We start from the raw sequence: 24,758 nt of genomic DNA, 5'->3' as shown, positions 1-24,758 counted from the left end.
AGGCAATGGGTCTTGCGCAGGGGATATCACGAAGGCTGGCAGCAAGTTGTGAGTTGGGCGTAACGTGCAAGACGGGAAAATTTCCAGATCCGCGACCAACAACCGTGACCATGACGCTGGGTCTCGCTTCTACAAATAAAGAGAATTAGACAGGGATGTCAAGGGGGCGCAGCGATGAGTCCTACCTGGGACAGGGGTAGAGGGCGTTTTCACCCTGACATCTGGCTTCTCCAAAGCTAGCGGAGGCAGTATATTTTGTGGGCCATTGGGTGTGCTGGCAGTAGCAGGCAAGGGAGCTTCCACTGTCGGGCGAGGGTTGTCGGCCCTGGAGTATGGAATATCTGCATCGCCGTCTGATAATGAGGAGTCGGATGACGAAGAGGCATCACTATGTAAAAGTTCTTCCTTATTACCACTCTCAACGTCCACGATTGTAGGCCGCAAAACAGGCCCCTGTGCATGTTTCTGCTCCTGCTGTTGCTGCTGCTGTTGCAATTGGGGTTGGGAACCCGGAGTATGTCTGTGTGGTCCCTGTGCTGCCGCTGCTGCTGCCGCCGCCGCCGCCTCTGCCACTGCTATGTCCTCAGCCGATGCTATCGGCTCCGGCTCTGGTATGGGTGTGAACTTCTGGCGCTTGGTCGGCGGCTCGTCTAACGTCTCCTGAGACATTCTGAACTGGTGGTATGTATTCCAAAAGGCAGGAGGGAGCTTGATACGTAGAATGCGGCCCGACGTAACACTATTCATGCGACTAGTAGAGCTCTCGGGAGTGCTCTCGCTGTCTATCGTAATGGTAGTAGTATCCTCAGTCGTCTCGCCTGAAGCTCCGCGTTGCATCTTGAACAGTAAAAAAAAACCCCGGTTAGTAAAGCTGTCTGCGCAACAAAGTGAGGGTTGCTAGAGAATAAGACGAGGCAGCTAGACTCTCACTCTATCGGCTCGCCTTATATCACTTCTCTGCCGGTTCTTGCGACGCTCTGCGCGCGAGTTGCCGACGCCTTGGTCAAACCGAGATCGCGACGTACCTTGGAGGCTCAACAAGCCAGCAGCATGTGGAACCCGGAAGAAAAAAAAAAAACAGATGGCACTCGACCTCGCCCCGGATCTGCCTCTCAATCCGCCTTCAGCAGCGCCAGCGAGGGCGCTCGACGTCGAAAAGAAGGCCGCAGCTGAGGCTAAAGAGCAAAAAGACGTCGAAGTTTTTGCTTCTTCGTCGATCGTTGATATTTCCTAATCGGGCGGAAGTTGAAGTTATATTAGTGTCACGTGAGCTGATGTCATATCTTGCTTATGTAATATCGAGTCGTTCCGTCGGCGACGTCGAGAAAAGGCGACAAAATAAACAGCGAAAAAAAAAAAACGAGCTGAAGATGCGAAGAAAACAAGAAGAACAACGCGGGAAGAAGCCTGAGACGGACGAGACGGCAGAGACGCAGCAAGGAAGCGCGTGCGACGGGCGAGCGAGCGGCAACAGCGGGTGCAGCTGCGATGTGCGGCGCAACCACAACAACCAACAACATCAACAATATCAACGACGACAACGAAGGACTATAGGTACGAGCCTCGATATATGAAGGATCATGGCGGAGAAGTCAGGGATTGAGGGCGCCGGGGGTGCGTCGCAGCCTCCCCCGCGCGAATTGACCCCTCTGGGCTTCAGAGACGCCGCTAAGAGCAGAGAGGATGCGCCGAAACCATCGCCAGAGACACCGCAGAGGGCGAGTCGACCGCACCTGGGGCTCTCGCTGAACATGCCACAGCCGTTTAGCCCCAAGAGCGGCCATGCAGCGGCTCGAATACCGCTGTCCCCGAAGCTAGACTCCTCACACTCGTTCGGTTCGCCGGCGTCTGTCCTGCCGCGGCGTTCTCGAGGGCTGGACTTTTCGCGCGCTTGCACCAACCTACACCACTCTACGCTGGCAGAGTCGTCTCCAGACTCGTCTCCCGTAGTCAGCGGCAGAGGGATTGCCATACCGCAACGGCGTGGGACTGCAGGAAGCACGGGGATGGGGATGGCCGGATCTCCCAGCAGTTCGCATCACCAACTGCACCATTGCCTTACCTCTGCGGGCAGCCATGCTGAGAGGTCCGCCATTTCAAGCTCGGTGGGCAGCGTCAATATGATCGACTCAGACTCGTCAAGCACCGATGACGAAGACGACGACAGGTCTATCCATGGCTTTGACCGCGGGGACCCCGGCGGAATCACCCCCCAGGCAAAAAAGTCCGGACTAGGACTATCTGCTCCATTCTCTCCCAGTTTGATCCCAGCATCCAATGCAGACTGGATGTCTGGGTTCTCCGCTGCAAAGGCGAGTTTGATGAACTTCCAGCGAGCAAGATATCGCAGCAGTAAGAAGAGACACAGCTCTTCCAGCGCGAGTGGTGCTAGTCCCAGGCTTCTTGCTACCTCCCGATCTCCACCAGCGGAGAAGGCCCTTGATAGCGTCGGTGGGAGTTCTCTGTCCCAGAGTCTAGCTTCACGAGACATCAAGTCAAAGCTAGAAGAGCTAGCTCATATTCCCTCTGACTTTCATCTATCCGACGGGAGTGACGACGTCGATGGCGGGAAACAGGCTGGCGTCAGTAGCCCATCTAGTGGTTCACTTGCCGGAGGCTCCAATTCCGAGTCTGGTCGTCGAGGCGTCATTCGACGGCCCGTGACCAGACGAGGGAATCTTTTGGTATGTCCTCGCCCTTGTTATTCTATTCTTGTGCATCTAATACCATGCTAATCATGGCTACAGCCAAAACCCAAAAACTTTGCTCGCATCAGGGGCTACCCTATTTGAAGAATGCGCGCCTGTAGAGAGCGATACCAAGAAAGAGGCAGAAGTAGTCCGCCAGGTGCGAGAAAACGATGCGTCTGGCGCTCCGCAGCCCCAATCTATCCTGCCCAATGCGTTGGAGATCAAGGACTCCACCCCTCCTAACATTGTCCCCGGGGAAGCACATCAGCGGCCGCCCACCAGCTTTAGCCGGCAGGTATCCCGCAATTCTGGTGGTATCGACTTCTGGAACGCCTTTGATGGGCGGTACAGGACCCCGCCGCCCCTCTCAGCGGGGGACTCGGCCATGGCGTCTCCAGGCATGGAAGCAGGCATGCTGGGCCGACAGTCCAAAGACATAGACACAGAACCAGAAACATTTGCCAAGATCAACAAACGACGGCGGGGAGACGACTTTGACCTGGCCTCGTTCAAGCGTCGAGCTGTTTCTCCGGGACCCAGTGTCCATAGTAGTCCTGTCCAAGGTCATGTTTCTTCCGGTTCAGATCCCAACCGGGTCGGCCACCTATCCAAGGCCATCTTGTTCCAGGGGAGCCATCCAGCCGAACCTACCGCCAACACCAGCTCCTCCTCCGGGCCTGTCAAGCGAGTCGGTCTCCAGGGCATGACCGAGACCAGCGACGGCTTCATGAAGATGACCATTGACTGATCCCCTACCCTTGCTCTCTCCATTCACTATTTTTATCTACATCTTCTGCAGCATTTCTACACATCTATACCATTTAGCGAGGCGTCTCTGTTCATCAACGGCGTTTATCTTCTCCTGTATATACTTGATAATATCCCCCTTAATCCAAATGCTATCTGTCTATCGATCTTATCAGCAGCTTATCTAATAGTTATGGCTTGGCGCGGGCTTCACCAAATAAAACAACATCGAAGCAAGCCGACGACGCGGCGCATCAACTCCATTAGTTAACAAGCAAGCAATCAATTCTAGAGACCTGTTCATTTTTTCTCTCTCCCTTTTGGCTTCTGTCGAGACGGTTTTTACTGCTCGTCTGTCTCTATAATGTCTTCTCAAGCCGAAATCGCATCCTCGTTTATAGAGGGAGCCCCGCCAGGCGAGGTACGCAAGGCATCACCATTGCAAGATAGCATGACACTAGCTAACTTATGCATTTAGCTTAGAGACGTTGTTGCTGGTGAGTCTGCATATGTGTAAAGCGGTTGATCTGGACACAATTCTAACGGCTTGTTGACACCAGATATCAAGGCATTGACCTCCAGCTCCGATCTTATCCCTTCCCTCGAACCGGCATTCAGAAAATACAACGAGGCACAGCTTGCCACAGTAAAACTGCCCGGAAGCAGTCGAGAGGTATATTTTGTAAAATATACTAGAGTGGGATCATGTTTGGATACTGATATTAGGAAGGTCATCGTTAGCTCCTATAACAAGCTCAAAGACGGCCGGTATTTTGATGTCGAGAGCCAGACATCCTTCGACTTTGACCATGTTTCACAAGTACGCTCTGTCTTACTCTTCATGAAACTCCGACATCTTCATGTTGCTGATGATAGGCCGATATAGGCAGCCTCCAACCCCCGGTCATATGTGCTTGAATCTCAGAACGCAGACCTCATGTCAGTTGACAACTGCCGCCTCCTTTGCCCCTTGCAAGCAGCCAATGCCAATGCTAACCGATCCATGCAGAAAATCCTACCTTAAACTCCTCTCCTCGCATGCCAGTGAACATTATCCAAACAGCTCATACGGCGTTTACCCTTCACAGGACGACTCTTCCATCGCAATCCTTCTAGTAGCGAACAAGTACTCTCCCAACAATTTCTGGTACGGGAAAAATACCCACACTCAACCTGATCTAGGTACTTACTTTAGTTTAGGAACGGTAGATACCGCGCCATATATAATGTGCCGGTGTCCTCTGGCGGCACAATCACCGGCACAATCCATGTGGACGTTCATTACTATGAAGATGGGAACGTTTCTCTCAACAATAAGAAGCCAGTGTCCATATCGATACCCTCGGCCTCTCCAGCCGATACTGCTTTTAAGCGTATTGTAACTAGTGAGCGAGAACATCAAGAGGAACTGAACGATGCGTTCAACCGATTAGCCGAGGGTGCATTCAAGGGCCTGCGTCGGCAGCTCCCTATTACACGACAGAAGGTCGAGTGGGAGAAGATTGGCGCATACAGGCTTGGAAAGGATATATCTGGCGGCACAGGCTACTAATAAAAATCAACTTCTTAAGCTAGAATTGACCATGTAGATAGGAAGAGTATATATGTCCATGCAACTAGGTCCGATTATAGACAGGGCACTCCGAATACGGTGTCACTATTCCGAGTCTCTATCCACGAGGCAAATAACACGACAATGTAACGAAATAAGGGAAGGGAGAGGGGGGGGAGAAAGAATGTAGTAATAATGCCCGTAACCTTTAATGCGCCTTGAGAAATAATGCAAGCAAGTATGTTCATGCATGTATGTGAGCGATCACGACTCCGACAAGATCGTCCTCTTCCACCAAAAGTCACACTCCTCCTTGGTGTAGCTGATGTTACCCATCCGGGCCACAACGCCGATACTGTTCCCGCCAGCGCGCTCATCGTTCCCTTCCCCTATCACCATGGTGCCGCTCTTTTCCCCTGGGGTAAAAGGAGCCCATCGAGGTCTGTCTGCGTATCTACCCTTGATAGCATTGGGATCTCCGGTGGTGACAAAGGAAGTAAAATAAGCATGCAAGTATCCGGCAAGCAAGTTTTGGGTCTTTGATATCTTTCGGATACCAGGGTTGTACAGCTCGTACGCAGACTGGTCTGCATGGCTTGCCCCTCCTTTGACGGTTGTGTTTACAGCCCAATGGTAAAGGAAGACAGGTGCAGATTGGCTTGCCGAGGCATGGTATGCAGTCTGTTGGATGGGACATATGTATGCATACTGGCCATATGCTGCTGTTCCACGTTTGTACTGCGAACCAACGTCTATGGGACGGGTGTCGTAGTATGGTGATTTTCGGTTGACGGCCGGATCAGGGTATAGCTTGTTGAGTTCTTTCAAATCCGACTCAGACAAGGCGGGTATCAACTCCTTGAAGAACTTGGTGAACTCCTCCGAGGTACCCAAGCGGGTAGGTGTAAATGGAGATCCCTCATCAGTGTTGAAGCCAGTAAGGATAGGGATCTCGTTCCATGTACCAGATTCCCAAGCGGATATAGGTGCTACGCGGATGATCTGGCCGTCGATAACAGGCTGGAAGGCCCACCGGTCAGAAGGATTGTAGCGGTTGAACACATCAATCGAAGCCTGCCCGACAGTCCTAACGGACTGTTTCCGGAGACAAGAAATCATTTGACCCCTAGCGACATTGGAACAGCCTGAAGCGAGAGCAAACTCGTCGAACTGCACTGAAGGTAGAGGAGCCTTGGGTGGGAAGACAGCGCGAGCGGTTGTAGCCCCGGATTCCATCAATGCTCTGTGGAAGAGTGGGCGTCCGCCATTCTTTGTATACATGACCTGGTGGCCGATCTAAGGAGCAAGCATTGGTTAGTTGCCAGATGCACTCTTTGTTATAGCTATACAAGTTCTTACCGAGTGAGCGCCGGCCGAGAGGCCCATGATAGTGACCTGGTTTGGGTCACCGCCGAACTGCTCGATGTTTTGTTGAACCCATTTGAGCAGCATGAGTTGGTCGTACAGGCCTGTGTTGAGCATGTTGGAGGCTGCCATCAGCTCTCCTGACAGGAAGCCAAATGCACCGAGACTGAATGCATGAAAATATCAGTCTGTCAGTTCCAGAAGAGACAATGCATGGACACGTACCGATAGTTGAAGTTGAGAGCAATGAACGGCTTCTCTGACCAAGCCAGAAGAGCAGCTGTGTTATGGAATCGGCCTGGTTAAGGGTCAACACTGGAGTCCATCGTAAATATAGCCACGTAAACAGAGGGCAGAAGAGCATACCTGCGCCGAGATTAAAGGCTCCTCCATGGAAATACACGACCACCGGCAGCTTCTGGCCTGCCTTGGTCCCCATGGGACGGAAGATGTTTGCGGTCAGGCAGTCTTCCCCCCAGTCATTCCCGTCGAGGGAGCCAGCAATGCATCTATCAGTCGGTCAGCCAGCATGAACAGCAACAACAACAGCAACAACAACAGCCACGACAACATGAATAAGGGCAGTACCGAAGACCATATTGAGAGGCATCTATCTTGCGCGAGGAACTCTCGACCGGCTCTGGCCTGGCAAAGCGCCTCTCGCCCGTCGGCGGGAGCGCATAGGGGACGCCCAGGAAGGCCTCCAGTGGATGCGGGAAGTCAGCATCGTCACGGATCGTGCCCAGCAGAGTTCCCTGGCGCAAGACGACGATGGGCGCCTGTCGAGCAAGCAGAAAGGAGGCTGTCAGATGCGCCCATGCCGGCAGGACGGCCGCCAGCGAGCGTTCAGAGAGGACAGACCGGCGCAGGTGTCGCAGCCAGGACGAGGACGCAGCCGAAGCTGACGCAGACGCAGACGAGGACGAGGAATATGAGGCCCCCGAGAAGACTGCGGCCAGGACGGCTCCCAGCACAAGCAGGACGAGCACTATTCTGGCCTGGCGCCGGCTGGAAAACATGGAGGCGACGATGATGCTGATGGAGCGGCTGGATGGGTAGGGAGTCTGCCGCGGATGGGCGTATCTCGCGTGCTCCATCTCGAAACAGGATCCCGGCTATTAGTCAAATATCAACAAACGTCTTGGGTTGTTTCTGTACACGACGGCACCAGGACTGCAGACTATAGGGGAGCAACCAAGGGTCAGACAACCGAGTCAACGGCGGGAGCTGCGTGCATCTTTATATATACACCATATATATATATATATACATGGCCACGGCTGCGGCCTCTGCACGACGCTGCGGACCTGCTCGCGATCTGTAGTGGTGCTGCTTCTTTCAACATCTCCAGCCCAGCAAAAGCAAAGAAGACGCAGAAAAACACAGGCAGGAGACGGGCAGCAGGCGGCTTCAGGAGCTAGACTGGCCGATACAGGTCACAATGGCCCGTTTGACCCCGGTTGCCTCCTCCTTCGGCTGACCTCTGGGGGAGGGAGGCCTCCGGGGGCGGTCAGTCCGCGAGACACCATGGGAAGAAAGACCCCAGAGAAGCAAATATACTTAAGATAGTCGACTCTCGCGTTAGCGAAGTCACCGGGACGATCATTGACCAGGAACAAACCCTGACGACCCCGATATTTGGGCCTCTCTTGCATCATGGTGCCGTTGCACTGCATGCGTGCCAGCAACATCAACAAAGGTCTGGTTACTCCTCAGGTTGGCGAAGACTCAACTCCTGCAAGCCATTCCGATATGCCATGTTTCTTGAGCCACCATGCGACGGTGGGGGAGCAGCTGTGCCTCCTCCTTTTGCGGCTGCTGCTGCTGCTGCTAACTAGCTAACTAGCTGCTGCTGCTGCTCGCATGGCGCCCCTGACACGGCTGGACGAGCCGGTCAGTCTCTTCAGCTCCTTAGCGGTCGAGGGTCGAGCTCTGGGGATGCATATCAGGTGGGACTTATAGGCCCATCTCACCCGCTTCTGCGGCTCAACTCCCCAGATCCCTCGCCCCGAAGGGATGCAACCCAAACCTAAAGGTCTGCTAAATTTGACTAGATCGGTGGTTATATTAGTGTCTGGCACGGCAGCAGCACTCGGCCAGCCTTGGATCGCCTCCGTGGGCCCAACTAGCGATATACATCAAGGGAAATCCTCCAACCACCCTAGCCGTTGATATAGCCCTCGCCTGTGCATTATTGGTTATCTTATACTCCGTATTAGTTACCCTACTACCGACTGACAATCACCTTCTCAGCTAGATAACTGCTGTTGGCTACGTAAGTCCTCCTCCTTCACTCTCTGAACTTCTTCTTACCCATCCTTGAGTATGGTAACTATTCATGCAGGTAAATGGGTCAACTGAATATAATGTAGTATTTGGCTCCATGGTCATGTGTATATATGATTTCTTGGTTCACCATTGGTACATACTCCGTATACATGTTCCACCTCACGGAGTCACGGCCTACTCGGGATGAAATCACCCTTTACCCGAACCTCGGCCGTGGCTTGGTAGACACGATCAAGTGTTTACATCTGGCAGGAGGTGTAATTATCAACGACATCGACGGTGTGGCTGTTAGATGCCCAAAAGTAAACAATACATATCATGCAACAACAGCCAACCAGTTAAGTAGCTTGTTACAGGGATATGCAGACAGCCAACTACAAGACATCGCTAAAAGGTCGCAGGCATCTGGGGAATTAATATCTCGATACCTTGACACAGCTCTGAATCAACATCCCTGACGTTGACTATCATCTCGGTTCCTACATTCGGCAGAAAATCAGAAATACTGAATGTCAGACGATAGATCGAAAAGGACAACTGTGAAGATGTCTTGTCCTCCGCTGGTGGTCTGCCACGTTCAACCAAAGCAACATGGCTGGCGACGATCTCCATGTAGCCAAACGTCATGGCATTGAAGAGACCGCGCGCTCGACATGGCTAGCATTAGGAGAAATGGCAGAAGACAAGACTCCTAACGTCAACTCCAGTGCGCAACAAAATTGGGATTTAGAGGCACTTGAGACCATAAGCCGAATATCCAGAAACATCTCCCGACGTAGATCAACAGATAGCTGATCTTCTGCAAGCTGTATAACTGTTTGGCAGACTCGAATCTGTGACTGGTGGAGTCTGCAGATTTGAAAAAGCACCAATATCGCAGTAATTGCATAACTAATAAATCGGCATGTTGTTGGTTTCCCGTGCTATCTGAGCGTTATAAGCACAAGTACCATTAAGCAGAAACGGGACGGCGGTTGTCGAGGCTCTGGGCATTACAGCAACGTCTCAGCTCGGGAAATGGGTGGAGCGCAGAATGCCTATCCATAACAGCTAGTTATGTATTCTCGTGTGATCTAGCGCGCTAGTTAATATCGATCCTGCTCTGAAGACAGCCATTCGGTCATGAGTTGGCGGCGTTACATATTTTTATACTCGGCCAAAAACTAAAAATAGAAAAAGCTGGGGCTTTCACGTGACTAATGAAGTTAGTCGAATAGGCTCGATTTCATTGACCAATCATAGAAAGCTAAATAAGCCTTCGGTTTATGGTTGGTTGAGATCCAAAGTTGGTTACATAAGCCGGGACGAACCCTAATTTCAACTTCGACTTTTTCTACTTTCAACGACGTCGCAATAATAATGACAACAACAACATCATCACCATCGTTATCAGCAGCAGCAGCAGCAAGTAACAAAAGAAGGGGAAGTGAGGAATACTGGAGTTGCGCTCCAGGATAGATCTACACTGCGAAATAGAGTCGCTGACGGTTCGGATTACAAAGACTACAAATTACAACCCAGCTATGCTAACGCCAGATCTCGGAAATCACTCTGCACCCGCCATCATGACTAAACCTGGCCATGGTCAGCAATGCATGGAGCCAGGTTACAATGGCTCTTACCCTGCGGCTCTATGCATACACACTCATCAACCCACGGTTTCAACTTCATTAGCTGTGATGGAGAATACAAAAGTCCCCGTCCCACGTCCTCGGAAAGGCTGGACATCGTGAACCTTTTTCCGCCCCCAATGCGGGTACGACAGCAAAATTTTGTACTCTAGACATCTTAGTCACCTAAAGTGGGGATCAACAATGCAAGAGGCTCTGTACGCAGGCCTCAGTCCGCCCATTACATAGGCAAAGAGATCAGAGTATTCGCCCCAGGCTCTTTTTTGGCGCTTTGTAAGCTACCTAGACTGATACCCATACTGCTAGCACTGCTGCGTTGGTCCGTCCAGCTATTGCTCATGAAACTTGTCATATATCCAATCAATATCTCGTATGATTTGCTCAGATGTTAGGATTCCGTCCGTTTATCTCGGAAATGGATATTTTCAAACAGGTTGACGCATGTATTGTCATCAGTCACCATACGTTGGATGCTAGACATGGCTTAGAGGGCATACATTTTTGCTTCGTCTATACAACAGCTAATGGAGAGCAGAGTAGAGACAGCTAACAGTGTCTTTACCCCATCATGACGTGAGCACGGCACTCCCCTCAGCTGCTCCAGCAGTCTCTGCCTACTTAAAGGCTATCAGTATCCGCCTCTACAACTGAGAATGCAGAGATCATCCAGAGAGCCATCGCTTCCTTTCTTGACATTCATTTGATATATTGTCTGGATTTGCTAGCTTCTACGATCTTTACTTTTTACCACACTCGTTTCGATAATACACTCTTTTCTTACGTCAAAATACCCGAATACAACACTACCTATCACAGTCTTTAACATTGACCATGAATCGTTTTTACTTGCTTTGGCTGTTTAGCCTCCTCCTACCGGTGGCTCAAGCGGAGAACCGCAATTCAAACCATCAATCTGATGCCCAGACTATAGCAGCCTTCGCCGAGAAAGGCTGGTGTTTTAACTATGGTGGTTTCTGGCAATCTGAAAATACGTTGGCCCCCTGCAGAAAGTACTGTGAAACTCATCAGTCCGGGCCATTAAATGATATTTCGGTATGAAGCTCCAAGGATCATCACCCAGACGTTCGAGTATGAAAATATGCTCACTCATATTCAAGTGTCTTTCTTTTGGCGTTTCCTTTCAACAAATGAAGGAGATGGGCCTCTCTTATATAGATGATAGCGGTCATGAATTCGTGACTGGAGAATGCAGATGTGATCTTGACGGACTCGGAAAAGTCATCATAGATACCCTTGTGTCCGGGCTTTCACGCCTAGATGATATCCTATGCGGCGTCTTTGTGGAGACTTTCGAGACCATCCTGGACGCTGGGCTTCTGGCTCTACCAGTTGGTCAAGTTAAGAGAATCGAGACCTTCATCAGAGCTGCCAAAACCGTGGCTGAGAACGGACTAGATGCAGGCGTATTCTTTGGCAGTTGGGCCAACCCAATTTGCGGCAAGGGCTGAGATAAGCCTTCAGAAGACCATGTCTTCGCCGAATTGGCTCAAGCGTCAGATGAATATGGAAGTAGTTTGGGATGCAAAAGAATGGAAGGTTGCCCCGAATCTCATAACCAACGCAGGGGGTTAGGTAAGGTTGTGCGTGGACTATTTGGTAAAGGTGGAGGGCGGAAGGGCGGCGGAAAGTCTGGTTCAGGGAAGCCAGGGAATAAAAATGGCTCTAATCCCAAGAACGAATCTAAACCGGCCGACAAGCCCACTGACAAGCCTAAATCGGATGATAAGCCGAAATCAACTACAAAAGAGGAACCGAAATCTACTACGAAGGACAAGCCAACCACCACGGAGGAAAAACTGAAACAGACAACCACCAATAAACCAAATTCGACCACTAGGGATAAGCCAACTACGAAATCCAGTGATGGACCAACGACAACATCGAAACCTAAGTCTGCAACCTCCACCCACAGCAAGCCAACGTCTGACGGCGAGGCACACCGTTCTTCACCTACTACGAGCCACTCTAGGTCAGCATCTAAAGATGGCAATGCAGGGACATCATCCACAATAAAGCCTGGACCAACTACTACGGATCACCCTGGAGTTTCTTCTACAAGCTCTCTCAAAACTAGCTCCACAAAGCATAGTAGCACCCAGGCATCATCAACTACGACTCAGGGGCGGCCAACCACTTCTCCAATCTGTAAGCCTGGAAAAGGGGTTGGTGGGTGCTCAGCATGTTCCAATGTACAAGCATGGCCGCCGGGATATTTCAAAGAGGAGGATAGAGGTGAAGAAGAAGATGAAGAAGAAGTTGTACACCTTGCAATCAGAGGAACTGGTTTCTTTGGGTGGGAGTCTCATTCGTTAGAGAGAAGGGCAAAGACATCTACAACTTCGACAAGCACTCCAAGCTCAACGAGCGGAAGTCTGACTGCAACCAGCAGTACCTCAGCACCAACCGGCATACCCACTCCTCCGGTCCTTAGACCCAGCAAAAATGGAAAAAAGGTGCAGTTCTGTGACTTGGTTACCAACACGGCACCTTATCCAGGTCCTGCTAAACTAATAGGGGTACGTATACAATGAGTTACATTAAATTTGTGATTGTTTCTAACTATCAACGGGATTTTAGAATATGAATGTTGGGACGAATATTATTTTTTCCCTCAAAAACCCAAAAGAGTGTGGAGATTTTGAAATTCGAAGACGTCTGAACTCACTCTATAAGACTGATTATAAAATGTTAAATTCCCCAAAGCACAACCCCAATTACGGGCTTGCAACCGAACATGTCTTGGAAACTCAGCTTATTAGCCTCTTCTCTGAGGAAATATCTAAACAAGCAGGGAAGATGTTTATTGACCCTTCTGACAAATCAGGTCTCAAAATGGTGGACTTTTGCACGTACATGACAGCTTACTGGGCCGACAGCAACAAGAACTTCCTCCCGGAGATCGGAGGAGTTTCTAAGCTTGGTGTACAATGGATTGCAGATCAATTCCCTATCACCAAAAGCTGGTTAGATGAATTCTTTTTACTTCCTGGTGCACCAAATGGGATCAAAGGAAGAGTAAGCCATTCTACGTTCATGCCTACAACTCTTCGGCCCTTCCTAGCTAACACATCATATAGGCATGGGGTAACGATAAAATTTTTGTCGATGACATGGAGAACTCAGTCAACAACAGAGATTTTCTCACAAAGAATATGCTTCAAGAATCAGAATTGGTCAAGGCTATTATCAGATTTAAAGATGTCATGTTCGCTTATAAGTATATGGCTATGAAGGATGTCGGAACCGTGTTCAATAAACAAGTACAACGGATTTCAGATATTCTCACGGAACTTGACAAAGCAACCGCAAGAATTGAATTTGAAAAGAAATCCACAACGGTTTTCCGCAATTACAGGCATCAGGGCCTTGGAAAGAAATGGGACAAATGGATAAAAGAGCGCACTGAAAATACCATCAAAAAGATTGAGATGTTTTTTGATGACCAGTATGGCCATTATATCAAGGCTCGTGCTGAATTGGAAAAGGAGCTTAAGGCGGCAATCAAGTCTGCAGAAGACGAGGAGAAAAAGAACAAGGGCAAGAAACTGAATGCTCAGCAGCTAAAGGACGCCGATGCGAAGAAAAGAGAGCATGAAGCACAAAAAGAAAGATACGAAACTGTTATTAAGTACCTTCAGAACCTGGAGAAGTCTTACACAAGTATGAAGAAGTGGAAGAACCCACTGTAGGGATCAATTCGAGGTCTCCACAATTAGCCTTCATTTGCGATGGGCACTTCAGCTTGAGTTTTATCTTCTCATACCTCTCTAGTTTAGTCAATAAGCATATACTTCGTTTCTGGAGGCATTTTATACAATATAAACAATTCATAATATGGATGGACATTTCAATGATGGTAGTTTATCAAGCCATTTGGCCCCAGTGCTTCCATCCACATCTGTTCGATTTCTTTGCTCGCGCGCCAATTGTTCCCAACATCGCATATTACTCTGGGTCTTCTCCGATGGCCTCTTTTGTCGAACCTGAATTGGTCGCCAGGAGTTTTATAATAAATACTAAACCGCCGTGTCAGGCCTTCCGCTTTCACATATCCTGGATGAAGCTTTACCTCTCCAAAGCATAAATGGAGGGACTCGAGTAAAGGAGCATGACGAATAACTAATGCCAACGCTTTCAAGAAAGGATCGATTCTTTCTGGGACCGGGATAGACCGAAACATATTCAGAGGCTGACCAGAAACTCGGAAATAATCGCTGATGTATTTTCTATCATTTGGACCCATGAATTCGGAGTCGGACGCGAGAGCCGGATCCCCTTTGAAATACCAGTCCCCATCGGGTGTATTGGCACCGACGGAAATACATAAGCTTGTCAAATTTGGCCACAGTGGCTTTGGGGCATCTTTAACATTCTTATATGGCCATAATATATCGGCAGAGTAAGGAAGAAGTGCACCAATGGTTATTTCTGAAACGTTCGCTCGTTGAATGAATTCATGTATTGCGAGACTGAACGTGTCCGTCGACGAGGCGGATGAAATAAACTTTGGTGGAGGCATTGCTTCGTCAAGCATGCATCCAGACCATGAGTCTGATCTAAGGCCTAAATCTTTCACAGACTGAGTATAATTTGATAAGGCAAGACTGAAATCTGTATCGGTTAAGTTAGCTATGGTAATTTCATGGTCTGCATAGGAGACAAACCGCGTCGATTATCTATTAGCGTCTTTTCTTTGACTCCTTTAGTCCCACCTTCAGTACACTCCCACGAATCATGGTAGTAAGTAATGCAACGATTCAAATTCTTCAACTTGCTTGCCATTTGTATCCCCGCAACAGGGTCAATGTGACGGGACCACATCCATGTGGTTGGGTAAAAGGACGTCACACACTCTAGTGTGGGCAATCTTTCGGGGTTTAGGAGCTTAATGAAGGTTCCTTGAAGTCTGTACTCTTTATCCGCAAAAGGAATGTCTTCATCCTTTGGGGTTTCAATGGAGTGCAGCCAGAATTCAATTCCAACCCCCTTTGTAAAATTAGCCTTGACCGCTTCATCTTCATTAAACGTTTTGAGGAGCTGGAATGAGTCATGGATAGCAGTGGAGAATATTTGATTATTGAGCTCTCCGTGCTGGTGACAGTCATCTCCGTCATAAGGTGGCAGCTTGATAGTGAGGCTTATACGCCTGACCAGAGCCTTTCTGTGGGCTCTAGCTGTGCCCCAGAAAAGAGAAGCAAAAGTCGACAGCTGGGTGTTGTTGAGGTCAAAGTTCTTGAAGGAGAAGCGCTCGATAACACGCTGCCAGCGTTTGGAAATGACTGCAAACGGCAAAAAAGCCTTCTCGTTGTAGCGATGGCATCCAAGATGGTCAAAAATAGCAAGAAAAATCTCCTCCGGGATAGTCTCCAAGGTCGCCATGGTACTCTTTATCTTTGCGGTCAAGCGATAGTAGGGCTGGTTGCTTATGTAGCGGTTAATTATCCAGGCAAATCTATTGCTCCCCAAGTCCAAAGATAAACTGATGAAGAAGTGCGGAAGCCTGGCTTTTTAACTAGTTACCAACAAGTTAGTTAGCAAGCCGGTTGGTCACAAGTCTATGACTTGCGGTATTTGGGTGCGAACAGAGTCAACTCACCCACCGACAGTCCAATTCGCCAAATTCGCCAGAGGGACCTCGCTTCGGGATCGTTAATCTGTCTCGAGTCCGTGATGGCCAGTGTTTATGGCGGAGGACAGTCATAAAATACCATCTGTACTCCGTAACTTGGTTGTCTCAGTTAACTCGTTAGTTACTCCGCCCCGCGGCTCGTTCGGCTTTCTTTCGGCCGCAGCGTAAATTAAATACCTAGTTAGTTATAATTAACTAGGGCAGGGATCGAAAGGCATTCACTGAAATATTCGTCAAATTGTGAGTATGAGTATACCACTTAACGCCTCGTCGGACGAAGGTATCTGTAATTAATGTCAGCTTAACCTTTTAACTAACTAGGAATTTAACCAAAGGTGACCACAGAGCCGCAACCTAAATTGTGAGCCTCAAAAGGTTGTGGGAAGATTCTAACGTGGACCTTCAGTTAAGCTGTGTTACTGGTTACAGCAGGGCTTCAACGGAAGACTGAATACATCAAACGCTTGCTTTAAATACTCCTTTCTCATTAGTGGACCTACCAATGCCGCCTACGCTTGGAGACGTAAAAGCTGGGTATATAGATAGTGATTCGGGAATATCCAATAGGTGACCTATGAAAACATACTTGAACGCACTTCTACCAAACCGCATCAAAAAAGTCATACAGCACTGTAAGTGAACCCATTTTATCCTCTCATCGAGGGAACTCGAACACCATATACCTTCACGGGCATAACTCATAAACACTGAAGCGGACAAACCATACCGGCCTACTTTGTGGTGACCCTTTCCAGCTCCTCACTAATCTCTACTTGGTCAGCCCAAGTGCCCGAGGGTTCCTTCATTGACAGAATATCAGGAGCTTTATCCCACGCCGTTGCGCCGGTCCTCTCCCCTTTAGTATCAGCCTGCTTCTCTGAACCAGGCAGAGCGGGGAATTCATCTGATGTAGGAACCTTTGCTTGCTGCTCGGGAGGGGAGACTTCGGTATTTCTGTCCCCCAGAACTCGACCTCTGCCGACACCTCTTCTCCCCTGGCCTCTTCCTCCTCGGCTGCCTCGCCCTCGCCCTCGATCTCCGAAGAGTGGGCTGGGCTGATTATCATAGTCACCTGCTGACGTCGGGGGTGTCGTAGCACGTTTATCATTTGCTATACTTCCGTGAGCTCCTCTGCGATATGCTGAGCCTCCCCGGCTGTGTTCAGAGAAGGAATCCTGCGATTTCTCTGCGTCCCATTCGCGGCCTGTCTGTGAATTCAGCTTCCTCTGTCGGTTCTTTTCTCTCTCACTAAGCATGACACGGCGGTTTTGCTGCTCCTCCAACCGTTTCGCCAGAGCTATCTTCTCACGCTCCTGAAAAGAGGCCTCGTCTGCTTCGGCTCGTGCATGAGCAGCAGCCTTTTTGGCAGCAGTGAGTTTAGCCGCAGCCATCCGTTCGGATAATTCTTCCTCGGTCAGTTTAGGCTGTTTGGACATAATAAGTCAGTTATTATATTGCCATCAACTGTGCTTTCTGAAAGAGGAATATACCTTTCTAATGCCTCCTGTTCTACTCCGATCACCTCGTACGGCCGGAACCCTTGGTGACGCAGTCTCTTTGGCTTGCTCTGCCTCCTGGGGCACATCTACAGTGCTACCAATGTTCTTATCCACTTTCGAGGCATCAGCAGACTGTCCTTTCTCTGGCTGCTTTTCTTGGGCGTCCGCATCACCGTTCAGAGGCTGATCCTGGGTGGGAGTCTCTGTCACAGCAGGGTGCGCCGAGGGGGAACCGCCAGATTTCTCAGGTGTTTTGGGTGTATCAGGTCTCAGCTTGCGAGAAAATCCGTTTCCTCTTCCTCTTCCTCGACCGGCGCCACCTCGTTTGCGGTGCTGCGATGGCGCCGCGTCCTGTTTCGGATGGAGGGCTTGCTCAACCTGCGACGGCGGGCCGGCTGAATCTATCGGTTCTTCTTTCGGCTGTGTGGAGGAATACGGCGCGGTATCGGGCTCGTCGACTGGCTCATGGACTGGCTGAGGCTGCGATGCAACGGGTATCACGTCGTCATCAAACAGATCGTCAACGCCGCGGGTTTGCGCAAACTCGTCCATAGCGGCTAACTATCGGCAGCTTCAACCGCAGTTAGTAAACTAAGAAGTTAGCTAGCCGGAGGAAAGGCCAGGGGGGAATGAATAGGTCGAGCAGCGTCCAATATGCAGTTCACGATGGACACTAGTTATCACAAGTAAGGTGGTGGGTTTGCTCTGCGTCGACCGGAATTTCGCAGTGAAGTTGATCAGCCTAAGATAAGTTAGTGATAAGATAAGAACCAACGACCGCCCAGCCCTACAAGAGCCGCCCGATATTATTAGTAAACACGACATCGACAATACCCGGCCTATAGTTAGGTGAGACTGCCTGCAAAGGGCAGCCGAAGATCGCTGCAGGTGTATGTAGTGTAGCAAAAAGCACCTTAATTAATGTAATTAAAGATCTGGCCCCTTGAGCTATTAAAGATACAAAGACAGAAGCATCAATCGAGTTTTTTTTTTTTTTTAGTAGAACGCCGCTTGCCACCCGTTGTCATTCCGATATCATATCAATTTCAAATGCATAACATTACGCGTTCGGCCAATCCCGTTCAATCCATTTTGTGCTGGAAAAGTCATTTTCTTGCAAGTGGTGGTGTAAGATTCTAATCAAAAGAGAAAAGAATTTCGTGAAAAGAGTTGTAGTTCGGCAGGGATGATGATAGAGAATTATTTACTATGCTGTTGTTTCCAGGGACAAGTAATGTAAAATCAGGCAATGTAATAAAGGTTATGTTAAGGGTCTCTTTTTAAGAAAGGTGGAATGCGCCTTGTCCTTCGCGCATTGCGATGCTGAGTTTGTTGAGGAGAACCTCGGCAGAGGAGTAGTCTGGCAACTTCAAGTAGTTCACGCAGGTCATGACACTGGGGAGATAGTCATCCGGGGTGTAGGGTGGTTCACTTGGCCGGCAGACCACAGTAAACATTGGCGTGAGACCTTTGAAGCCTATATTGTAGATGTCATGGTCAGTCACACTTGAAGAGAAAGAAGCAACGGGGAGATTGAGGTGGGGGATGTAATGAGAGAACTGTTTACTTACCACCGATAGGGAGCTTGGGACTTCCAGTGACGAACTGCAAAAAGTCGCGGCGTTGTTGGAGGTTGAACTCGCTCAAGGTTGCGAGCAAGTTTCGAACACTTCTGCTATCCATGTTAAATCCATGGTCGGCCTTGATAGAATCCATGAGGGCTAATAAAGTAAAGTCAGTAAATGGCCTGGACAAATCTTCTGCGGTATATAGATAAACGGAGAAAGAAGTGACTTACTTTCGATAGACCAATCTTCATCAACCTGGCCAAAAAGCATCACCAGTTCATCGGGTGTAAAGGTCTTTAATGATGAATATAAGAATACTTGAGAAAATCCAGCGGCAAATGCATCAAGCTGTGCCTTTATCCCAGTTCCAAGCGTCATATCGATGACCCTGTCAATGTATAGCCCGACATTTGACATAGTAATAGGCGTGTCCTGGCCATTAGGTATCAGTTTAATGTGTGGGTATCCAGGCAATGTGAAATCAAGGCCGAGGTCTGCGAGTTTGGTGTCGTCGATTTCACATTGCTCCATTGCACAAGCCGCTTCCGCTGCCGATAGAGAAGCATCTGCTTTAATAGCAACTGCCTGGTCGGCAAATTTCTTCAGAAACCTCAAAGAATTCGCAAGCTCTGCATCTACTCGCTTCACGGAGCCAATGGATGGGGGCTTCTTGGTGTATGCGCCTCGGCCAACACTGAAGAATAATGGGTTGAATCCAATGTCAATAATACGCGAGTCGAGCATGGAGCGGGCGACAAATTTGCCTAGCGCTTTGAAGTACTGTAGCTGCTTCTTTCCTGCTTCCTGTGTAACCTGCTCTTGACTCATCGGTGCTGGGAAAAGTCCTAATTTATTGTCAACGTATTCTCCGTCACCACTGGCATCCGAATCTCTCCATAGCTTCAGCTTGCGCTTAGCGAACTCTTTGGAGACCGTGGAATAGAACTCAAGTGTAGGCCCCAACCCGGTTCCGACTTCCTCAAAGTATTCGATTTCCAGAACACTTGGCGATGAACCGTACAGCTCGAGGACCTTCATAGCTGACTCAAGAATGCGTGTCCGTGAGATTCGTACCTTTTGTCTCTGAAGGCGGCCGCTGTAGGCACGGTCATCTCTTCGGCGCTCTCGCTGGCCATCGTCATTTGACTGAGCGCCTTGCCAGCGAACCATGGACCTAGCGTAGCCAAAAGACGTAGACTGTAAAAAGAGATGTCGCGTTTCGAATGGGAAAAGGAAGGCAAAATGACGGCCGAGGTCTTCACTCCAGCTAGGCAAACAGCTGCTTGCCACTATCAGAGGTTCTTCAAGCTGCCGATTAAGTTTTGCGGTCAGTTTTGTGTTGATAAATTGCGACGGGGGTTCTGGTGCAATTCCAATCACTCCGCTGTCGTTTGCCAACTCGTCATCTGACTGAGAATTTAGATTGTGCAAAGCTCGAAGGAGTCGAAGAATTGATGCTGTTGTTGGAACGTTATTGAGGGATTCTGGCATGTCAACGTCGTCAACCATGGCAGACACATTAGAGGCAGGAGTAAGTGTTGTTGGCTCGGGCGGCGGTGGCCCCTGAGCTCGCCTGAAATAGATAGTGTGGACAGTCGACCAAACATTTCTAGCAGGCGAGCTGTTATCATTGGCTTGATTGCACTGGACGGCACGGTAGATGGTAGTGTCATTTGTTATGGGTTTCCCATTCACAACGAATTCGATATGCCAGTCTTGAGGCATGGCTAGCATTGCAGCGGCATATGATGTGAAGGACCTGCCAGCCATGGAAAGAGACCGGCTAAATGATGGGGGGCTCGACCTTGCGAGGGATGCTGTCGATGACTTGGCTACGGGGGTGGACTGGGAAGGAGTAGAGACTCTTGTGCCATCCTCCTTTCTCGCAGTCACCTTGCCAGTAGACGCAACCTCCATATTGACGGCTGACGGGTCAGGAACATCATCTTCCGATAGATCGTTATCAATGTCATCCACAATGGTGTCGAGGGTATCACCTTCTTCATCATCTTCTTCATCGTCACTACCGTTTGGTTCATCAGCGCACTCTAACGGCCCATCAGTGTCATCACTTTCCATGGGCGGCGGTGGAGGCTGATGCCGAGCTGAGCGCCTACGTCCCACACCTTCACGTTCTCCATTACCTGAACCCTGGAGTGTTGAGGGGCGAGCTGATCTTCCTTTATTTGTTCCTCTGGAACTGGTTCCATTGGAGCTATCTCGCCCAGTTGGCAATCGATATGATGGGAAGTCGGACAAGTGGGGGGATCCAGTATCACTTCCCCGGCTAGCTGATTCCGGGTCCTGCGGGTTTGTACCGCCAGAGAGATGTGGGAAGGTTGGGTCGCGATGTCGAGAATGTCGCGGACGCTCAGAGAGACTTATTCTTGGGCGAAGGTAGTCATCCAAGGTCTTGAAATTGGCAATGGCATGGATAGAAACCATCATATTCTTATACGGCTTGGGTATATTTGAACCCTCCTCAGCTACCAATCGGAGCCGGATTTGCTTTGACAGCATGGATAGGGTACTTCTGCTATCAAATGCATTATGGTGGACAGTAACAACCTCAAAATTCTCGGTACGACTAAGGAGGTCTTGAAGTTGGTGGATAAAGGCACCGAATGCAGATTTGCGCTCGGAGCTGTGCTTTAGAGGCGACTGTGAGCACTTGAATGCCTTCAGGAAGTCTGCACCAGCTTGACCTATATGGAGACATTAGTAACGTTCAACAACTAAGAATGTCTTCAGCGTATCACTCATAGGAGAAATACGTACCTTTTGAGTTCTCAATGACGTCAACAAGCACACGAATGATACCAGAATTCAATAGTTCATAACTTGTGATGCTGTCAAGGGCATTTTGATCAAAATAGGCTGCAAGCTTAGAAAAGAGCTTGAAGCCCCTGTTCCCCACAACAGGAGCTTTGTAGCAATCCTCGATTTTCTCAGTGAGGCCACGGAGGGTAGCTAGTACGACTTCCGCCTTTTCATGCATGCCAGCTGTCTTGCTCTCTTCGTAGAGTTCAAGGAAATGTTTGGCACCGTTTGTTATAAGGTCTTGGAGAGTGTGGTCAAGAGATTGAGCAGGAGGATGAACAATCGAGGATGCTTCGCTGTCTGAAGCGTCATCATGTTCATGTTCATGTTCATCATGGTGCTCTGGATCGTCAGGATAGTCCCCATTAAACTCATCCTCATCATTACTCTCATCCTCATGATCGTGGATGTCATCTTGAATATCATGTTCATTCCCACTGTCGTTATCGTGTCCGTGGTTCACACCATCATCGTGGGAAAGATGATTTTTTGATCCGAGAACCAAACCGGACTTCTCCTCTGCCGGTTTATCATCTTTACCCAGTACTGATGCGGTAGCTAATGCTTTGATTTCGTTTATGACCCCTTCTCGATGGAATTGATATTGGTAAATATCTCTCAGTCGTTCATATAACAGTTCCGCACATTGCAAAGCAAGTGCGACGAGAGATATGTGATCCTTTTGGGATAATATACCGGCCAAGAAAGATGCATACGGTACAGATCGCAATGCTTCTTCTATGATATTGACATCAAGGGCTTGGACCATCTTTAGTTGTGCCAACAGTACCTTTTGCCTTACCCTCAGGTTCACAGTACTAGAGTAGACATCCGTAAGGGTCGGCAAGAGAATTGTGGCAAACCGTTTGATTTCCGGCTGGCATTGTTTCAACAGCTCCAATCGCTTCTCACCCATGGCTTTGATTTTGGGAGTGACCGAGAGTGGTAGGGGTCCACCACCAAGCGTGAAACGCAGCTGGTCATCTAAAAGAACAACTGATCCTTTTGATGCAGCAGGGAGGAGCTCATAAACAATATTGAGGGTTTCGTAGACTTGCTCGCGGGGCCGATGGATCAAAGCCTGCATAATATGCACGGTATCAGACTTGGCCGGCCCAATACCTTCGTCAGAAGGCGGTGAAACTCCTGTGAGGATTTGATACAAAGTATCTACTATATTCATTTTCAGGAGCTCGACAGACAGGCGTGGGCTTGATTTGCATATTATTCCTAGGATGCGGAGGAAATATGTATGAATGTGTGGACCGATCAAGTTTGTGGTGCCTGGTAGGAGTAACCGAAGGACAGCTCTTAGAAGGTCCGGCTCAATTAATTCTTCTAGCTGCTCTGGCTTGTATCGGAAGCTTTCTACCACGCGGCAAACGCACAGGCAGCCCTGCTCAACAACCTTTTGGTCGCTACTTGAGAGCACATTTAGTAGTATGGGCATGACATCTTTGACAACAGGAAACGAGTCCTGCGGTACGTTACGGCAGCAATTCGCAGCCGTTGTGACGGCGGTACGTTGTGTGCTGGTGGGGAAAAAATCAAGATATGTGAGACAGGCTGTGAGACCTCCTTCCCGCACAATTGAAGCAGGGAAGTCCACAGATATCTTTGCCAGAGTCTAGTATGCCAAAATGCGTCAGTACCTGATGTCTGTATGTATAAATAGCTGGGAAGTTTTGAAATTGGACATACGCTTAGAGCTTGCTCAGCCAGGTCAATGAATTGTATATCCAGCAGCTTTTGACAGAGAATGGGCACGGCGCCCCCCTGGACCACGCTGCCGGCGGAGCCTCGAATAGCTTCCATCATGTTTGCCAGACATCTGCAAGCTAACAGCATTATTTCGGGGTTTTCTTCTCCGAAGTCATTAGGCTGCATCAGATTTACGAGCTCGTGCACATAAGGATCTGGGGAGAAGTGGCCAGCAAGATTGTCCTCGTTCGAAACTAGAAGAAGATCTGACAGTTCCTGCAATGCAATTAACTGGACGGAAGGATCTTCCTTTGTCTTCAAATTCGACAGGATATCCCGGAGTCGAGAAGACATGCCAGACATCATGCCGCTGAGAGCACGCAGCGTACTTTGTAGGCCAAAGTGACCTCCTGATCCAAAGATGCCGTTACGAAATGATTCATGTTCATCATCCTCGGCGGTTTCCATCTGGTTGGCTTCTTCATGGCTATCGCTGGTTGGGGAGGTTTCTTCATCATCTTTCTCATTTGCCTTCTCCTTGCGTTCTTCGGCTCTATCTTTCAGGTCGACATCAGTATCTCGTTTACCTCTCTTTTTCTGTCGACGGGGCGGAGAAACGTGTTGGGATGAGTCTTGGAGGAATGAAAGTGTCAGCAGGGTTTATTCATCAGAAAAGAGTCTGGAAGTACTAAGATAGCTTGCACACCTCTTGTGGTCTTTCTATTTCGACTAGTGCGGTTCTTTGAGGATGAGGACGAAGCAGCGACGGACTTTGGTCTCTCTTCAGACCCTCCGGGGGACCTATGGCACGTTAGTATTGGTACTTATACCAAACATAATCTCCCATAAATGCATAGACAAGTCGAATATTGAAAATAGATATCTACATACCTAGGCTGAGACATGACTGCAGACTGTCGAGCACTGTGCCGAGAGGCAGTCTGACGGGCAGGTGTCAACTTCTGGCGCTTGGAGCGCGATGCAGGCTGCGGCGACGGAGGGACCTCAGGGTCAGCCCGAGATACCTCACGGCGGGAAGGAGCCTTTCGTTTCCGGGTTTGAGGGGCAGGATTAGGCGGCGAGGTGGACTCTGACACACTGGCAGCACTGCCGGCAGCAAGCCTGGCGGCCGATCGAGTAACTCTGCGTTCCATGGCATTAGTGTATCCTATAGAGATTTGTGCAGAGTAAAGGAGGGGGAAGGCCGAAGTGAAATGACCATCCAAGATGAAAAGAAAATAAGCAA

General features: G+C 49.3%; 10 protein-coding genes across 12 annotated transcripts in view; 5 read left to right on the top strand and 5 right to left on the bottom strand.

Moving 5' to 3' along the window:
• Nucleotides 1-906, bottom strand: part of TERG_08760 (uncharacterized protein) — a 1,774-nt gene extending 868 nt beyond the window's left edge. Inside the window, exon 1 of the mRNA XM_003235832.2 lies at nt 186-906. Coding sequence (XP_003235880.1) covers nt 186-837 — 652 coding nt within the window. The 5' untranslated portion in view covers nt 838-906. The remainder of the gene's footprint in view (nt 1-185) is intronic.
• Nucleotides 907-1,376: 470 nt separating this feature from the next.
• TERG_02931 (uncharacterized protein) lies at nt 1,377-3,438 on the top strand (the record flags this gene model as incomplete). Its single annotated transcript, XM_003235831.2, has 2 exons — nt 1,377-2,700; nt 2,777-3,438. Exons 1-2 carry the CDS (start codon nt 1,581-1,583, stop codon nt 3,436-3,438), a joined length of 1,782 nt encoding a protein of 593 aa, XP_003235879.1. The 5' UTR covers nt 1,377-1,580.
• An 859-nt stretch (nt 3,439-4,297) lies between these two features.
• Nucleotides 4,298-4,989, top strand: TERG_02930 (F-actin-capping protein subunit alpha; the record flags this gene model as incomplete). Its single annotated transcript, XM_047747989.1, has 2 exons — nt 4,298-4,584; nt 4,638-4,989. 2 exons carry the CDS (start codon nt 4,298-4,300, stop codon nt 4,987-4,989), a joined length of 639 nt encoding a protein of 212 aa, XP_047603961.1.
• A 264-nt stretch (nt 4,990-5,253) lies between these two features.
• Nucleotides 5,254-6,270, bottom strand: TERG_02929 (uncharacterized protein; the record flags this gene model as incomplete). Its single annotated transcript, XM_003235829.2, has 1 exon — nt 5,254-6,270. The coding sequence occupies one exon, from the start codon at nt 6,268-6,270 to the stop codon at nt 5,254-5,256; it is 1,017 nt and encodes a 338-aa protein (XP_003235877.2).
• Nucleotides 6,271-7,125: 855 nt separating this feature from the next.
• TERG_11919 (uncharacterized protein) lies at nt 7,126-7,413 on the top strand (the record flags this gene model as incomplete). The annotated part of the gene is made up of 1 exon (XM_047750956.1): nt 7,126-7,413. One exon carries the CDS (start codon nt 7,126-7,128, stop codon nt 7,411-7,413), a length of 288 nt encoding a protein of 95 aa, XP_047605778.1.
• Nucleotides 7,414-11,105: 3,692 nt separating this feature from the next.
• TERG_02927 (uncharacterized protein) lies at nt 11,106-11,743 on the top strand (the record flags this gene model as incomplete). The annotated part of the gene is made up of 2 exons (XM_003235827.1): nt 11,106-11,327; nt 11,393-11,743. The coding sequence occupies 2 exons, from the start codon at nt 11,106-11,108 to the stop codon at nt 11,741-11,743; spliced, it is 573 nt and encodes a 190-aa protein (XP_003235875.1).
• Nucleotides 11,744-11,762: 19 nt separating this feature from the next.
• Nucleotides 11,763-13,984, top strand: TERG_02926 (uncharacterized protein; the record flags this gene model as incomplete). The annotated part of the gene is made up of 4 exons (XM_003235826.1): nt 11,763-11,862; nt 11,898-12,811; nt 12,873-13,310; nt 13,373-13,984. 4 exons carry the CDS (start codon nt 11,763-11,765, stop codon nt 13,982-13,984), a joined length of 2,064 nt encoding a protein of 687 aa, XP_003235874.1.
• On the bottom strand, nt 13,775-15,674 carry TERG_02925 (uncharacterized protein; the record flags this gene model as incomplete). Its single annotated transcript, XM_003235825.2, has 2 exons — nt 13,775-14,906; nt 14,960-15,674. The coding sequence occupies 2 exons, from the start codon at nt 15,672-15,674 to the stop codon at nt 14,143-14,145; spliced, it is 1,479 nt and encodes a 492-aa protein (XP_003235873.1). The 3' UTR covers nt 13,775-14,142.
• Nucleotides 15,675-16,655: 981 nt separating this feature from the next.
• Nucleotides 16,656-18,366, bottom strand: TERG_02924 (uncharacterized protein; the record flags this gene model as incomplete). Its single annotated transcript, XM_003235824.2, has 2 exons — nt 17,415-18,366; nt 16,656-17,348 (listed from the first exon to the last, which is right to left on the bottom strand). The coding sequence occupies exons 1-2, from the start codon at nt 17,973-17,975 to the stop codon at nt 16,656-16,658; spliced, it is 1,254 nt and encodes a 417-aa protein (XP_003235872.1). The 5' UTR covers nt 17,976-18,366.
• A 109-nt stretch (nt 18,367-18,475) lies between these two features.
• TERG_02923 (uncharacterized protein) lies at nt 18,476-23,588 on the bottom strand. Of its 3 annotated transcripts, XM_047747988.1 has the most exons (4): nt 21,770-23,588; nt 19,222-21,696; nt 18,995-19,144; nt 18,476-18,900 (listed from the first exon to the last, which is right to left on the bottom strand). In XM_047747988.1, the coding sequence occupies exons 1-4, from the start codon at nt 23,259-23,261 to the stop codon at nt 18,704-18,706; spliced, it is 4,314 nt and encodes a 1,437-aa protein (XP_047603960.1). In that variant the 5' UTR covers nt 23,262-23,588; the 3' UTR covers nt 18,476-18,703. The 3 variants fall into 3 exon arrangements, with proteins under 3 accessions (XP_047603960.1, XP_047605777.1, XP_047605776.1); XM_047749478.1 differs by having other exon boundaries at nt 18,995-21,696; XM_047749477.1 differs by having other exon boundaries at nt 18,476-19,144.
• Between the last annotated feature and the right edge of the window lie 1,170 nt (nt 23,589-24,758).

The sequence above is a fragment of the Trichophyton rubrum genome (genome assembly GCF_000151425.1).
Source record: "Trichophyton rubrum CBS 118892 genomic scaffold supercont2.3, whole genome shotgun sequence".
Taxonomy (NCBI): domain Eukaryota; kingdom Fungi; phylum Ascomycota; class Eurotiomycetes; order Onygenales; family Arthrodermataceae; genus Trichophyton; species Trichophyton rubrum.
This window is presented reverse-complemented; position numbering and strand designations above follow the sequence as displayed.

Excerpts from the sequence above, each read along its gene's own strand:
- TERG_02923 (XM_047747988.1), bottom strand. The coding sequence starts at position 23,261 with ATGCCCATACTACTAAATGTGCTCTCAAGTAGCGACCAAAAGGTTGTT. Across the intron at positions 19,145-19,221 it reads TGAAGATTGGTCTATCGAAA|CCCTCATGGATTCTATCAAG; the intron begins GTAAGTCACTTC and ends TTACTTTATTAG. Across the intron at positions 18,901-18,994 it reads TCCCAAGCTCCCTATCGGTG|GCTTCAAAGGTCTCACGCCA; the intron begins GTAAGTAAACAG and ends TCTACAATATAG.